At 32.1% G+C, this 18,437-nt stretch overlaps 1 protein-coding gene across 1 annotated transcript in view; it reads right to left on the reverse strand.

Annotated features, from left to right (window-relative positions):
• Positions 1 to 2,471: 2,471 nt before the first annotated feature.
• Positions 2,472 to 18,437, reverse strand: part of LOC139502329 (uncharacterized) — a 35,818-nt gene continuing 19,852 nt past the window's right edge. The window contains exon 2 of the mRNA XM_071291776.1: positions 2,472 to 5,348. Within this exon, the coding sequence (XP_071147877.1) occupies positions 3,403 to 5,348 (1,946 nt within the window). The 3' untranslated portion in view covers positions 2,472 to 3,402. The remainder of the gene's footprint in view (positions 5,349 to 18,437) is intronic.

An 18,437-nucleotide genomic window follows, 5' to 3' on the forward strand; every position in this document is an offset into this window, starting at 1 on the left:
TATTGGTTTGAATGAGGGTTTTTAACAGTGGAATCAAAATATAAATTGAACAGTGAATGAAGTTTTGAAAGGAGTAATGAATTAAGTTTGGTGCGAATGTGATAAATACCTATCGGCTTTTGTATAAATGGCAACAAGTCATTAATAGAGACATCATGCAGAGAAGGTGATGAATGATGACGATGACCATGACTGCGTCTTCGTTGAGGAGTAGAGTTGAAAATATTCATCACATTCATCGAGATACACGAAGGACTTGATAGAATACTTGTACCCTCAATTTTGTCATTGCAACCATAAGGTGTCGCAGTTCCCAATTGTCTAATCCAGTAGTCCTCTGTTTGTCTACGGAGAGTCGTCGAAAGATTAGGATTGTTAGAGCTATTGTTTATCTTTTCGAGAATGCGAACTGTCATAGAAACGATGGAATGATTGGGCTGATTGAAATGCTGGTATATAATGTCGTTAGCATTGAGGTTAATGTCCGATTTATGACCGCATAAATACGTTTGTTAAGCCATCCTTTCGTTTCACCAACGTATACCAATCCGCAAAGGTTGAACTCTAATATGTAGACGACATTTATCGATTTACAATTCAGATCATCGTAACTTCTGGTAAAATATGACTGCTTGGTCAAATAGCTAGTGAATTCAGCATCTGTAATGTTTTGCAGCCTTTTGTCTCACATTTCGAGATGCGACAGTGTTGTACTGTGTCATCAAAAACCAAAATGTCTTCAAGGAGAACTGAACATGGCTGTATATGTGTAATATTGCTATTGTCACTAGAACGATGATCTGAATGAGTCATGTTTGCGATATTTGTCATGTCTGGTGATGAGGGGACACATGCCGTATCAGACGACACCTTGTCCATGGTGACGTCTGTTTCGGACCTTTTTATACTAGGCGATGTCCGAGCCAGTTTCCTGTTTGATCTTCGTAAATTCATGCAATTGTAGTTTTGCTACTGGGCGGATGATCTCCTCGGGACAAAAGGTCCACCAGCAGAGACATCGACCAAGTGATAATAAAAGAGGGACGAAAGATACCAAAGGGACAGTCAAACTCATAAATCTAAAACAAACTAACAACGCCAAGGCTAAAAATTAAAAAGACAAACAGACAAACAATAGTACACATGACACAACATAGAAAACTAAAGAATAAACAACACGAACCCCACCAAAAACTAGGGGTGATCTCAAGTGCTTCGGAAGGGTAAGCAGATCCTGCTCCACATATGGCACCCGTCGTGATGTTTATGTGATAACAAATCCGGTAAATAGTCTAATTCGGATTTATAACCTGCTGAAACATCGCATAAAACATGGTATTAGATTATCAGGCATCCATAGAGCTAGTGGTAGTTCTTCAGATATCCAGAAAATAATTGTTTTCAGGAAAAAAGAACATAGTAAATCATAACATTCAGAGAAATTTTCTATAACATCTTTTAAAATAATTTTTAAGAGAGAATAAAAGAGTAATTGAGTGTGAGTAAATGTATTAATTAGAAATTTCTCAGTCACTGAAACAGATATTCGCCATTCTTAACCTTGTTTAGGCGATCCGTTAACTCCATCGAAGCTAGTATTTTAAGGGCTTTAGTCACTTTTGCGCGCTATGAAAATCAACCTTTGTTTTTGTGTAACAGCAAGGGACCAAGGATATATATTACTAGCCTCATCTTTGACTTTGTCAGATTTTAAAGGACTTAGGCATGATTTGCAGTCAGTATTATATGATTTGACTGTATTGGCCCAGTGGCGGATCCAGAAATTTTCATAAGTGGGGGATCAATAACTGCCTAATAGGGGGCCCGCTCCAGTCACGTTTCAGTGATTCCCTATTTAAGAGGGTCTGGATTTGGGGGGGGGGCTGTTATCTGTAAACATTTAATTTTTTTTCCCCTAATTTTCAAACATTTAAGCCTTTTTTTCTCTCATCTTCAAAAAATTAGACCACTCATTTCCTTAATCTGTTTCTAAGGGCATTATTTTTTAATTATTTAACCCAATCAAAACCCTCATATAAGCAACCAATTTTTTTTCCCAAAAAGGGGGGACCTTATTTTGAAAGATTCTGACATGCGATGTGGAAACTTAGTTCACAATTTCTCTTCAGTTTGTTCCAGAGGACATTCCAGATCAACAAAAGTTGGATTCAAGGAATAACAACAGAAATTAACTTGGAATGATTATATCACTGCATAATCCGTATTCTTATAAAACGTCTGAATCGATATTTGGAAATCATTTCTAATAAGTTGGAAGTGTATACAATCTTTTTTGGAACGAGTATAACGACTGAAAGGAGGTTGTAAATAAATCAAGAATAGATCACATTTACTATTTTCGGTTTAAAATGAAACGAAAACGGGAAATGACACGTGGATGATAAATTCAAAACGAGTCCGGATTCATCAGGAAATTATCATTTTTCGGTTTAGTTTCGTTTAGTAAGAGATATATATTTTTCTCTCTCGTTTAATTGATTATAAATGATTTTGTATTTTACATAATAATTAGGGTCTATAAATAGTCATAAATACTTTCCAGCATGCGTAGCACTCAGTACAGGAAGTACCTGTTTAACTCGTGAAGACTTCTCTAAAAACGTTTGAATAAGGTTCTATATTTTAAATAGATTAGTCGAAAGTTTTTGATGGCAATTTATATCAATTATGACGCAAAAGCATTCGAATGAAGAATCTACGACAAACGAACTTCAAATTGTGATCGTTTGAGAAATATTGAAATTCAAATGCTAACTGTCCCGGGTAACAATTTCAATCAAATGACGAAAACTATAGTATACTTCTGGTTGTTGAAATTCCAACTGATTGATTTTCCTGGAATAATAATTATGATGGTCAATTATGAGGTTTTTTAATAATTAATGGAGTAGTGACCCATCTGATGGCGATAATCGGATTGGTTGTAATCACAACTTGTAACACCTGTTGAAAATGTTAATTACCTGGGGTCATAAACTTGTCAAAAACATGAAGACAGGTAAATTTATTGTTTTTTAATGCAAAATTATTTTTACACTTTTAAAATTTTAGTGATGAAATTTATTTGAAATACTTTCGTCAATCCGAAAACCCTTTTGTAAATTAAGAAAGTGACGAGCGCTAGCATTCGGTACAAAAAGTATCCCGTGTTTTATTATACTTTGCTTGACATTATGACTTGGCCATGAGTTATATGATCGTGTTATCCAATATACTGAAGAAAATATCTACGTTTTACATTGCAGAGAGCAGGCAAATCAAAATTTCTTTTGTCGTCAGTTATACACGGTCTATGAATTGTATTGCGCATATCATTTTTCAAACAAGAACATATTATTTTTATATAATGCACTCGAAAATTATGTGTTCATCTTCACAATATTACAAAAGTCTCATTGCGGCAGAATTATTCGATTCATCTGGGTTGATTTCCAAAGACTGTAAGAAAGCTTGTCTCGCGGATTCCTTGTCGCCAAATAATTGTAAAGCAATTCCCAATAAAGTGTAGGCCTCCGCTGTACTCCTCACATCTGCCATCAAATATCTTTCTCCTATAACAAGTTTTAAACCTCGAATAGAATCCTGACACTGTCTAACATCATTGAGGTGATAATGACAAAGAACACTAAGGAAATAAGCATACGCTGTGGATGGAAAGTAATATTTGTTATTACATCCCTCCATTAAAAGTTCTTCTGGTGTTAACGTTGAATTCTTTTTTAAATATATAAGATCTACGAATAGTATTTTCAGAAGATAAGCCACACTCGTCTTGTTGAATGACAGCATTTTAAGTGACTGGTAATGGATATCTGACAGAGTCATTCCAAAGAACAGTTTGTTGAAAGTACATTTCGATATAGAATACCTAATAACATGTAAAGCTTTCCTGTATTGTTTTGTTTTGTAAAAAAATGAAGCAACCATAAGCCATCCAGAAACAGCGTCATGATAGACATTTGTTAACAAAGTACTTAAACAGGATTTGTACTGTTTGTATTGGTATTTATTGTTGATAAATGCACCATCAAGTGGTAAACGCTGAGCTAGAACATTACACCTCTGTGATATGTAGTATGCATATAATTGCTTTAGTGAAAAATAGTGAAACCATATGTTGTGTAATAATCCTGTGTTGAATATATCTAACTCATGATAAGCTTCTAAGAAACCATTTGCAATACACAACATACTGGATTGCACTATTTTCTTAACGTCATTTACATATAATGCAAATGGTTCAATTGGAAAATTCCACATTGATACAGCAAAGTTAGATATTTGATCTGAAAATAAAATGCATTGCCAACCATAGCTGTATAACGTGTTTAATTTTTTAAAAAGTACATCACGACCACGGCCCTCTATTTTGTTCTCGAACATGTTGTTTTCTGGAATGAAGTAATGTGAACAAACTGAATGCTCGACACAATAGACAAGCCTTCTGAAACATCGCATAAAACAAGGTATAATATTATCAGGCTTCCATACAGATGATGGTAGTTCTTCAGATATCCAGAAAATAATTGTTTTAAGGAAATATGAACAGAGTAAATCTTTACATTCAGAATCATTTGCTACAACATCTTTCAAAATTATTTTCAAGAGAGCATAGCACATTAATTGGGTGTGAGTAAATGTATTAATTAGAAGTTTTTCAGCCACTGAAAAAGATACTCGCCATTCTAGATCTTCTTTTGGTGATCCGTGAACTCCGATCGGTACAAAAAGTACTCCGTGATTTATAATACTTTGTGTGACGTTATGACTAGGCCATGAGCTACCTGATCTTGTTATCCAATTTACAGCAGAAGATATCCACGTTTTACAATGTAAAGAAAGGGCAACATCAAAAATTCCTTCGTTGTCAGTTATACACGGTCCATGAATTTGTTTGCCTTTATTCCGAAACAATAAAAAAATCTTTCCCTTATATAATGCACTCGAAAAATAATGTTTACCATTATGTTCTTCACAGCATTCCAAATCATACTGACGTCTGCTATATTCTAGCCTTAATTGAGTAAAACCAGGTTTTACATCGTCTGTATCCATGGACAGATAAGTTATACTTGGATCAAAGTCGGGTTGTTTATCTGCATTCACCTCAATATATTTGCTTACTCGCATTATATCGAAATCACTTCCTCGCATTTCAAGTCCTTCTCCATAGCTTCCACTTGTTATCCATGTAAATAACTTGTCATTTGACAAATTATCTCTCATTGCGTTCATTAATCTGATTGTTTTAACATGATCTTCTGTTCCTACGATGTTATGACACAGATAGTTATACAGAGCTAGTGATATGTTTGGTATTATAGTGTCTGTAATTAGAAAAATAAAACAAACATGGTAAAAACATTGTTCAATGGTATATATCCAAAACTGTACATGTATAATGCCTCCACTAATTCTGTTGACAGTTAATTAGTTCCCCAAAGTACATTTGTTTTGAACATTAAACTTAAATCAAACAAGATTTGAATATTCAGGTGATGTGTTATATTACACTTATTAGTAAAGTAAAGTTCAAAATAAATGAATTTGCGTCAGGAAAAAGCTCTTAAATACATAAGTGGACTTACAAATCATAGCAAAGAAATAAGAGACACAATTAAACGTAACGTTGAGGAAAATGTATTTCCTTCATACTCTTCCATAATGTAGATTTTCTTTTTCTTCAAAACGCTATTAAAGTATGGGTGACCGTACTATTTTCCATACTCAACTGTAAAAGTCGCGCAAAATTTTCCTATTTTGTTTGAATTACTTGAATTATATTTTCTATTAAGAGTAATCTCTCCCTGAATATATAAGTTGGATAGTTTTTTTATTGTTAAATAAAATCCCAGGTATCTGGTATTTTTTTTAAAACAGTCTTAACAAGGCATCGATTACTTGTAGTGCATCCTCGTGCTTCAGGTTTATGCTCTTATAATATACTGGATTAATGAGTGTGTGTCCGAGCGAGAACTGCTTTAGTTCATTACTTTGGGTATTGTTTTCTAAACGTAGTACTTCAATATTCAGCTCCATTCTACTATTTAGTCAGACGTCAGTCGCTACCCTGATATACCCTATCTTTTTCGGGTAATTAATACTGATAGCGTTTGACATTTTTAGCCGAAACATCTTTGGCCTAACAGATTTATAATTTTTACATAATGTAATTCATTGTATGCCGGTTCATATTCTGGACGCCAGTCTTTGCTCCATTCTAATATAATTCACAAACAAAAAACAAATATGAAGCTTAGAAATGGAAAAATATTAAATACTAAACTCGTTCAAAGGGTATCTACACGTCTCAATCTTCAAATCGCTTATCTAAAAATACTACCATCGCTAATATTTTTAACAATAAAAATCATGGTTACCCTTCTTTCGATAAGTGTCATGCAAAAAAATGACTTACATGTCCCCGTCTTTCCACCAACAATACGGTAAAGTCCGCGTTTAATGGTCGCACATTTTCTTTAAAATTTGAAATATTATTGATATAACTTGAAAAACAAACAGTATCATGTATTTACTCACATGACACAAATCGGGATTCGGTATTCAGTACGTAGGTGAAACTGGACGATATTTATCTGAACGCACCCAAGAACATCTGTATCGTTTAAAAAGACCCAAAAAATTCAAAAGTATCATTTATCAACACCTTAAGAAACACAATCATCATATTAAATATTTAGTAGTTAAACCTTTGGAAGTAGTAAATAAGCAGCCTGGTGAATCTCATTCAAAGTTTGTATGATTGTCTACCCTCTCGGTCTTAATGATAATATCATTGGAATAGGCAATATATCAAGAACCGATTATGTTAGCATTTTGGATATAGTTTCTAAAACTGTTCGATAAAACTGTTCTCATGGTCGTACACAGCTACTTTTGCATAGGTACTATTTCTGTACTAAAGATATGTAGTACTGGAAATTTACTTTTAATATTTAGTACTATTTACATAAATTTCAAGTACAAATTAAGTACTGCAAAAAAGTAGCTGTGTAGACAAATTTGCAATCAAAGAAAATTTCGGCCTAATCATATCAATATTTTGGGCCTAGTATATTTAAAAAAACAACCATGACAACGGCAGACATTATCTGTTAAAAAAGCTTTGTTCAATACCAATTAATAGGTTAAATAAAATGTTAGAGGATTGCAACACAATTTCATATACAGATGGGTGCGGTCCTAACCTTGACAAAAGTTAACTTAGAGTTAACTTGTTGACTGCTTTTTAAGTTAAGTTGAGAATTTTTAAGCAGACCAGCAAGTTAACTTCGTCTTCGGTGGACCAGACCTACGGTCCGCTTTTTTATGACTGCTGCAGACCTATCGACGGGTCTGTTCCAGACCAGACCTGTGGACAAGTCTGCTTTTGACCAGTCATGAGGACAGATCTGCCCCAGACCAGACCTGTGGACAGGTCTGCTCCTGACCAGACCTGTGGACTGGTCTGCTTCTGACCAGACCTGTGGACAGGTCTGCTTCTGACCAGACCTGTGGACAAGTCTGTTATTGACCAGACCTGGGGACATGTCTGCTTATGAAATGTTATCGTTTTTGCGACTTTCCATATCAGACTTGAGCTTTATTAAAATATGTATATAAACAACATTCGCATTGTTCTTTCCAAGAAGGCCTCTGATAGCAAATTTCTTTACTCGCTATACCCTACAAGGCATTATTCATAACAACACAATTAATTCTTTCTTTCTTTTTCATTTTATATATTCTTATAAACATTAGTCAATTACATAGAGCTATCATATTGTTTTAATTAGAAGGCGGATAGAAATTAGGGTTATCCAACGCATCGGAACAACATTCGTATATCATGGGATATCAACATCTTTGTCGACGTTACTTCGTTCCCCGTTTTTTACATGTCCCTTCATAATTTTTACTTTACGCATTTATACATGCATGGATATTTCATTGTTATTCTACTTGTTTGGATTGGATTTTCTATCCTTTTCCGCAGAATATTCTAACGAAAATTGTACAGTTGTACAGTGTCCGGATATCATGGATATGTACGATGTGGTAAAACTACCAACAATCTCGTCAAATTTGTCAGATTTGTTGAGAGATTGTGCACATGAATGAAATAGTTGTCACTTGACGTTTAACCACAAACAAAATCAATCAACTGACATAATAGATTAACAGTATACTATTACCAGAAGAAAACCTCAAATACATTTTTTATTAAAAAGCACAAATGAATTCAGACATGTCAGTGTTGGTACATTGTACATGTACTTGGATGATGCTGCCTAATAGTTTCGTTTTACACACCCTAGTGACTGTCCAATATTATGAATACAGAGATGAAACGCTGACATTCTCAATGTATGCGGAAAAAAATTGCATTAATTGTTTTCCTTATTGCTTACATTTGACGTCCTACTAACATGTTCACAGGAGTGCCAGGAGAAGACATAATTAGGCGCCATTCAAACAGGAGTCATTTATTTTATACATTGAATCCAGACATCAAAAATCTGGCTGATTTTCTATGCGGATATATATAGATTTTTAAATTAAAGTGCACATATGCAGGTCAGTTTTTGGTCGATGTAGTCAAATAATTTTGTTGTATAAGTCAGCATGAGGTATCAAAACTACTGAAATTTTGTTACGTATCAATATTTTGAATAAAAGGAGGACATGCTGACATCCAAAATTAATGCGAACAAACATTTGTTGTTATTATATTGCAATGTTACTGTCCTTTGTACATGTTGTATTATACATTGAATCCTGACATAAAAAATATGGCTTATTTACTATGCGGGTATACATGGTATATAGATTTACAAATTAAAGTGCACATATGGTCAGTTTTGGTCAATGCGGTCAAATCATTTTGTTGTACAAGTCAGCATGAGGTATCAAAACTACTGAAATTTTGTTACGTATCAATATTTTGAATAAAATGAGGACATGCTGGCACCCTAAATTTATGCGAACAAATATTTGTTATTCATGTTGTTATTGTATTGCAATATAGCTGTTCATTGTATTATACATTGAATCCTGACATAAAAAAATATGGCTGATTTACTATGCTGGTATATAGATTTACAAATTAGAGTGCACATATGGCAGTCTGGGGTCTCACTGGCAGAAGTCAATTTCATTTACCTATTTCCGTAAAGACAATTTACGGTTATGCGTAATCTGTATTTTAATGCATTTCCGAGATCGGTAATATTTTTGAATTTACCGCCGTATGACACGAGAACGCTATCCCATGATGCTTTTGTACGTTGTTCAGCTTATGGTCGTGTGATTGTGCGGGTCAGAGATCAATGAACACAGGTGAATATTATAGTATTTATCGATTTCCAGGTAAAAATTGTGTTATTATAAGCCAACTACGATTGGCCAACTGTGGAAAACACAATTTATGCAGGGATAGGGTATATTTTTACCGTGATTTTCGATCTTTTCTGCGTTGTTTTTTCCAACTTTTGGAAAGGGGCACGAAACATTTCAAGTGGCGCACGTGGCTTCAAAAGTTGAGCCATTTTAAGAAGTTTACGTGTATGCGTAAACAAAAAAAAACTAGTGAATTGTGGAAGATAACTCTGTCAGTCTTATAAGATTTAGGTGTTGGGACCATTGAGTCCGTATACGATATGAAAAAAAACCTCCGTGGAGAATCGACCCGAAGCCCGAGAAATTAAATGAAAATAAGAATTCCGTCGTCATTTTGTTTAACATTTTCAAAGGGTAAACATAGGGCCTACTGAACTGAGCAAGTTAAAATTGAAAAATATTTTGTCATGGTCAGATCTAATCATCTAATTTCTAAAGGGGGAGGGGGCTACATATTTTTGTTGGTTTTTTTTGGGGTGGGGGTGGGGTTGCAGGCCAAATTTTCCTGTCAATTAAATAATAATAAGTCCAAATGATAAATGTTGTTTTGCAAAAGTTAGGTGGGGGAAAACGGGGGAGGGGGGAGGAGGTTTTTTTTTTTGGGGGGGGGACGGGCGGCTATATGTTTTTTTCTTGTCCGAGTCAGATTTTTTTTCCACAATTCATGCAAACCATTAAATTTAATTTTTCAACGCTTTCAATCAAATTTGTTTTATGAGGGTCATCAAGGTATGGGGAACATCTGAAATATTTCTTTCGTCATCTGCTTGAACAGAATTTTTTTTAAGAAAAAACATAGATATATATGCTAAAAGTCCCTATCAGTAAGAAAATTGAAGAAACTGCAATATCTTTGCCTGACTAGAGAAAGAAAATAAACACACGTTAAATTAACTCTAAAGAGAAAGATTTTTTTACTTACATAGGTAAATGAAATGAGAACCTGGACAAATATTCTAATTTTATATCATCACAGTTTCATTTAAAATTTGGTTTATACAGATAAGATAAACATTTGTATTCTGCTTCAGCTGCTGTTTATGTGACAATCAAATTTTATTTAAAAGCATTCATTGAATGAAACAATATGAAATTGCGCTATTCTAAATTCTAAATACCCATAATGTTGTCTTGCCAATATGTATGAAATCTTTACCTAAACAGGTAAAAAAAGCTAATCCTGTTCAGGTAAAGAAATGAATTAATTGAAGAAAAGTTTTGATTGAAAATTATTTTGATGAAATATTTGATTCTCACAAATTGTGTTTACCAGCCAAAAAAAAATGTTGTACATATAAAAAAGAAGATTTGGTGTAATCATTTCTTACTTTTTATTCTTATTAGAGGGAATACCTGGGTGTAAAGGCATAAATTTCCATGTCACTTTTTTTTCTGGGATGTGTTTTGATATGATTTTAGTCTCTGATTTATAATTTTTTTTGTTGATTGTTTTTGGCTTTAACTGCGAGTTGGCCTATTCTCAAATCTTTATTTGTATGTTAAGTTGGTTTTTATACACAATTTATAATGCATATCTCATTATCTGCAGTAATTTCATGTTATCATATTTTGTTATCTATCTTAATTTCTTGTCTTACTAGTTTTGAATGTGTACCACTTTTGATAGTATAAAGTATTATGACCAACTAGAACTTTCCCTTCCATAATCCTACTCTTAACTACAGTTTTATTATTTGACCGCATCCACCAAAACTGACCATATATGCACTTTAATTTGTAAATCTATATACCCGCATAGTAAATCAGCAATATTTTTTATGTCAGGATTCAATGTATAATACAATCATGACCATGGACAGCAAAATTGCAATACAATAACAAAAAATTTTGGTTCGCATAAATTTAGGATACCAGCATGTCCTCATTTTATTCAAAATATTGATACGTAACAAAATTTCAGTAGTTTTGATACCTCCAGCTGACTTGTACAACAAAATTATTTGACCGCATTACCAAAACTGACCATATGTGAACTTTAAATTGTAAATCTATATACCAGCATAGTAAATCAGCCTTATTTTTAATGTCAGATTTCAATGTATAATACAATCATGACAATGTACAGCAATACTGCAATATAATAACAACAAATTTCTGTTCGCCTAAATTAAGGGTGCCAGCATGTCCTCTTTTTACTTAAAATACTGATACGTAACAAAATTTCAGTAGTTTTGATGCCTCCAGTTGACTTGTACAACCAAATTATTTGACCGCATCCACCAAAACTGACCATATATGCACTTTAATTTGTAAATCTATATACCCGCATAGTAAATCAGCCATATTTTTTATGTCAGGATTCAATGTATAATACAATCATGACAATGGACAGCAATATTGCAATATAATAACAACAAATTTTTGTTCGCATAAATTTAGGATACCAGCATGTCCTCATTTTATTCAAAATATTGATACGTAACAAAATTTCAGTAGTTTTGATACCTCCAGTTGACTTGTACAACAAAATTATTTGACCGCATCCACCAAAACTGACCATATGTGCACTTTAATTTGTAAATCTATATACCCGCATAGTTAATCAGCCATATTTTTTATGTCAGGATTCAATGTATAATACAATCATGACAATGGACAGCAAAATTGCAATATAATAACAAAAATATTTTGGTTCGCATAAATTTAGGATACCAGCATGTCCTCATTTTATTCAAAATATTGATACGTAACAAAATTTCAGTAGTTTTGATACCTCCAGCTGACTTGTACAACAAAATTATTTGACCACATTACCAAAACTGACCATATGTGAACTTTAAATTGTAAATCTATATACCAGCATAGTAAATCAGCCTTATTTTTAATGTCAGGATTCAATGTATAATACAATCATGACAATGTACAGCAATATTGCAATATAATAACAACAAATTTCTGTTCGCCTAAATTAAGGGTGCCAGCATGTCCTCTTTTTACTTAAAATACTGATACGTAACAAAATTTCAGTAGTTTTGATGCCTCCAGTTGACTTGTACAACAAAATTATTTGACCGCATCCACCAAAACTGACCATATATGCACTTTAATTTGTAAATCTATATACCCGCATAGTAAATCAGCCATATTTTTTATGTCAGGATTCAATGTATAATACACTTTAATTTGTAAATCTATATACCCGCATAGTAAATCAGCCATATTTTTTATGTCAGGATTCAATGTATAATACAATCATGACAATGGACAGCAATATTGCAATATAATAACAACAAATATTTGTTCGCATAAATTTAGGATACCAGCATGTCCTCATTTTATTCAAAATATTGATACGTAACAAAATTTCAGTAGTTTTGATACCTCCAGTTGACTTGTACAACAAAATTATTTGACCGCATCCACCAAAACTGACCATATGTGCACTTTAATTTGTAAATCTATATACCCGCATAGTTAATCAGCCATATTTTTTATGTCAGGATTCAATGTATAATACAATCATGACAATGGACAGCAAAATTGCAATATAATAACAAAAAATTTTGGTTCGCATAAATTTAGGATACCAGCATGTCCTCATTTTATTCAAAATATTGATACGTTACAAAATTTCAGTAGTTTTGATACCTCCAGCTGACTTGTACAACAAAATTATTTGACCACATTACCAAAACTGACCATATGTGAACTTTAAATTGTAAATCTATATACCCGCATAGTTAATCAGCCATATTTTTTATGTCAGGATTCAATGTATAATACAATCATGACAATGGACAGCAATATTGCAATATGATAACAACAAATTTTTGTTCGCCTAAATTAAGGGTACCAGCATGTCCTCTTTTTACTTAAAATACTGATACGTAACAAAATTTCAGTAGTTTTGATACCTCCAGTTGACTTGTACAACAAAATTATTTGACCGCATCCACCAAAAGTTCAAAACTGACCATATGTGCACTTTAAATTGTAAATCTATATACCCGCATAGTAAATCAGCCACATTTTTGATGTCAGGATTCAATGTATAATACAATCATGACAATGGACAGCAATATTGCAAAATAATAACAACAAATTTTTGTTCGCATAAATTTAGGATACCAGCATGTCCTTTTATTGTCCTGATTTGAAGAAGTTTTTTTTTAATCAAATAGCCATGAAGACTAATAAACATCTGATACTTCAATTTCTTTTTTTGAAAAAAAAGAAGAAAAGGCCTACCTACCTACCCACTGTCTCAACCTTTGGGTAGGGTTTGGGCAAACCAAAATATTTTTAAGTGTGGCCTTACCTAAACAGGTAAAAAATTCTAAACCTGTGTAGGTAAAGAAAGAAATAAATAAATTAAATACATGTTTAAATTGAAAGTTTTTTGGAGGAAATATGTCAGTTTCTAACAGATTTTGTTTGTTAAGAAAAAAAAATCTGTTTTATTACACCCATCCTTTTTCTCATATTCTAAAGGGGGAACACCTGGATGAATAAGTTTTTTCAAGTCACTCAGTCTGTCCATTCGTCCATGTTCCTTGAAAGCACGTACATGTAACTCTATCTAAATCATTGAATGTATTTATACATGTATGTGTCAAACTTCCACAAATCTGCATACATTTATAGTACATCTACAATAAAATGATACAAAGTTTATTCTTTATCAAGAAAGACACTGTGTTAGAGTTTGCCATGATAAATGTAAAGATTGATATTGTAGCAAGAAAATGAGTGTTTTCAGAGTATCGATATGAAATTTTATGAAACTGGAATATCTTTAACTGACTAGAGAGAAAAAAAAAACACACGTTAAATTTACTTGAAAAAGAAAGAAGTATTTACTTAAATAGGTAAATGAAATATAAGAACTTTGACCATTCTTATATCTTATATCATGGCAGTTTCTTTTATTTGGTTACAGTTTATTTGTTTTCTGCTTCAAGCACTGTAATTGTGACAGTCACATTTTATTAGAAACCATTCATCTGATGAAATAATATGCAATTGCCATAAATTCTATATACCCATATTGTTGTCTTATATTTATGCCATTTGGTATGAAATCTTTACCTAACCAGGTAAAATAATCTAAACCTGTGAAGGTAAAGAAATAAATAAATTTAATACATGTTTAAATTGAAAATTTTTTGGATGAAATATTTCAGTTTCTTACAAATTTTGTTTGTCAAGAAAAAAAAATCTGTTTTATTACACTTATCCTTTTTCTCATACTCTAAAGGGGGAACACCTGGATAAATAAGTTTTTCCAAGTCACTCAGTCTGTCCATTCGTCCATGTTCCTTGAAAGCACGTAACTCTCTCTAAATCATTGAATGTATTTATACATGTATGTGTCAAAGTTTCACAAATCTGCATACATTTAAAGTACATCTACAATAAAATGATACAAAGTTTATTCTTTATCAAGAAAGACACTGTGTTAGAGTTTGCCATGATAAATGTATAGATTGATATTGTAGCAAGAAAATGAGTGTTTTCAGAGTATCGATATGAAATTTGATGAAACTGGAATATCTTTAACTGACTAGAGAGAAAAAATAAACACACGTTAAATTTACTTGAAAAAGAAAGAAGTATTTACTTAAAAAGGGAAATGAAATATTAAAACTTTGACCATTCTTATATTTTATATCATGGCAGTTTCTTTTATTTGGTTACAGTTTATTTGTTTTCTGCTTCAAGCGCTGTAATTGTGACAGTTAAATTTTATTAGAAACCATTCATCTGATGAAATAATATGCAATTGCCATAAATTCTACCTACCCATATTGTTGTCTTATATTTATGCCATTTGGTATGAAATCTTTACCTAAACAGGTAAACAAATCTAAACCTGTGTAGGTAAAGAAATAAATAAATTTAATACATGTTTAAATTGAAAATTTTTTGGATGAAATATTTCAGTTTCTAACAAATTTTGTTTGTCAAGAAAAAAAAATGTTTTATTACCCCCATCCTTTTTCTCATACTCTAAAAGGGGAACACCTGGATGAATAAGTTTTTTCAAGTCACTCAGTCTGTCCATTCGTCCATGTTCCTTGAAAGCATGTAACTCTCTCTAAATCATTGAATGTATTTATACATGTTTGTGTCAAACTTTCACAAATCTGCATACATTTATAGTACATCTACAATAAAATGATACAAAGTTTATTCTTTATCAAGAAAGACACTGTGTTAGAGTTTGCCATGATAAATGTATAGATTGATATTGTAGCAAGAAAATGAGTGTTTTCAGAGTATCGATATGAAATTTGATGAAACTGGAATATCTTGAACTGACTAGAGAGAAAAAATAAACACACGTTAAATTTACTTGAAAAAGAAAGAAGTATTTACTTAAATAGGTAAATGAAATATAAGAACTTTGACCATTCTTATATTTTGTATCATGGCAGTTTCTTTTATTTGGTTACAGTTTATTTGTTTTCTTCTTCAAGCGCTGTAATTGTGACGGTCAAATTTTATTAGAAACCATTCATCTGATGAAATAATATGCAATTGCCATAAATTCTACAAACCCATATTGTTGTCTTATATTTATGCCATTTGGTATGAAATCTTTACCTAAACAGGTAAACAAATCTAAACCTGTGTAGGTAAAGAAATAAATAAATTTAATACATGTTTAAATTGAAAGTTTTTTGGAGGAAATATGTCAGTTTCTAACAGATTTTGTTTGTTAAGAAAAAAAAATCTGTTTTAATTACACCCATCCTTTTTCTCATACTCTAAAGGGGGAACACCTGGATGAATAAGTTTTTCCAAGTCACTCAGTCTGTCCATTCGTCCATGTTCCTTGAAAGCACGTACATGTAACTCTCTCTAAATCATTGAATGTATTTATACATGTATGTGTCAAAGCTTCACAAATCTGCATACATTTATAGTACATCTACAATAAAATAATACAAAGTTTATTCTTTATCAAGAAAGACACTGTGTTAGAGTTTGCCATGATAAATCGAAGTTCTTTTTATTTTAGTTTTGCGGATTGTAAACATAAACAATAATAATAATCTTAATTAATATTTTTCCAGAGTAGCAAATTACTATACCCGGTAGACTAAATATATATTATAGATTAGAATACGATTTTTTTTTTAATGTGTTTATTAAAGTAATTATTTTATTTTTTCATATTCTTATTTATAGAGAACAATGGCTATAAGACTGGACACTTGTTATCACTTGCAGCTATCATAAATTAAAATAAATGATTTTTTTAAAGTAGAAGCCGTATACAGAGGTTATCCGCGCATAGGAACATTATTTTTATATCATGGGTTATCAACATCATTTTTAACGTTGTTTCGTTCCCCATTTTTGACAGGCTCTTCATAAATATTCCTTCGTAATTCACGTTTGTTTGCCTTGGATTCACGATTCTGTTTTCCAGAAAATGTTCAAAAGGAAATTGTACACTGTACAGTGTTACATGTATTGCACATAAGGTGTTGTATAACTATGAACAATCTCGTCAATTGTGTAAGATTTGTCATTACAAATTATAAATGATACCATGAACGTTCGAAAAAATACTTATGCGAACAGGAATGAAATATTTGCCACTTGAAATTTAGCTACCAACAAAATCAACCAACCGACATAATATACTACATGTAACAGTATACCTTTCCAAGAAGAGAACTCATTATAAAGTCATGAAAGTATCTCTCATGTCAGTCACATTGTTGGGGGATGTACTACTGGGTTAGTTTTATAAACCTTATCGCTATTTTTCTGCAATTGCATGCATTAATAGACATGTAAAATTTTCCGTAAAATTTTTTGACGTCATAAAACAAAATATATGACGCCACCATGGAAAAGTGATTGTTTTATGCATGAAAAGTTCAAGCAGCCGGCTCAGCCAGGATTAGTGATATGGTGAATCTTACAAAATATCCTGAACCACTGGGTTTAAATGAGCACACCTCAGCAAGCATGACTTATTTATGCGCAGATCCACCAATCAAACAATAGCCAAAATGAATTAACGGCATACCCATCCATGTTCAGAAGTTTGAAATACAGATACAGATACTGACTTCAGTGACCGTTTTATATTACGTAAACAGAAAATAATCAAAATATTGCTGATTTGCTATGCTGCTATATAGATTTACATAATAGACATGTTTAAGTGCTTATATGGTCAGTTTTGGTTGACATGTTTAAATAATTTTATTATGAGTCAGCATGGTCAGCCTGAGGTTTCAAATCACTGAAATTTTGTCGCGAGACAATATTTTGAATAAAAACAAGACATGCCAACAATCAACAAAATTTATATAATGGCAATCCATTCTGACATCAAAATATTGCTGATTTCCTATGCTGCTATATCATTTTGTATATATTGATTTACATAATAAAGAGCGAATATGGTCAGTTTTAAAAAATAATTTTATTATTTGAGTCAGCTTGAGGTATCAAATTACTGAAATTTTGTTGACTCCTTAAAATAATTTTACTCTATGAGTCACCTTGAGGTATCAAATCACTGAAATTGTGTTAACGTGTTAAACTAATTTTATTATATGAGTCAGCTTGAGGTATCAAATCACTGAAATTTTGTTTACGTGTTAAACTAATTTTATCATATGAGTCAGCTTGAGGTATCAAATCACTGAAATTTTGTTTACGTGTTAAACTAATTTTATTATATGAGTCAGCTTCAGCATTGTTGAGATATCAAATCACTGAAATTTTGTTGACGCGTTAAAATAATTTTATCATATGAGTCAGCTTGAGGTATCAAATCACTGAAATTTTGTTTATGTGTTAAAATAATTTTTATTTATGAGTCAGCTTCAGCATTGTTGAGGTATCAAATCACTGAAATTTTGTTTACGCGTTAAAATAATTTTATCATATGAGTCAGCTTGAGGTATCAAATCACTGAAATTTTGTTGACGTGTAAAAATAATTTTATTATATGAGTCAGCTTCAGCATTGTCATTATTGTTGAGGTATCAAATCACGGAAATTTTTTTGACGCGTTAAAATAATTT

Source organism: Mytilus edulis, chromosome 13, assembly GCF_963676685.1.
Source record: "Mytilus edulis chromosome 13, xbMytEdul2.2, whole genome shotgun sequence".
Classification (NCBI taxonomy): Eukaryota; Metazoa; Mollusca; class Bivalvia; order Mytilida; family Mytilidae; genus Mytilus; species Mytilus edulis.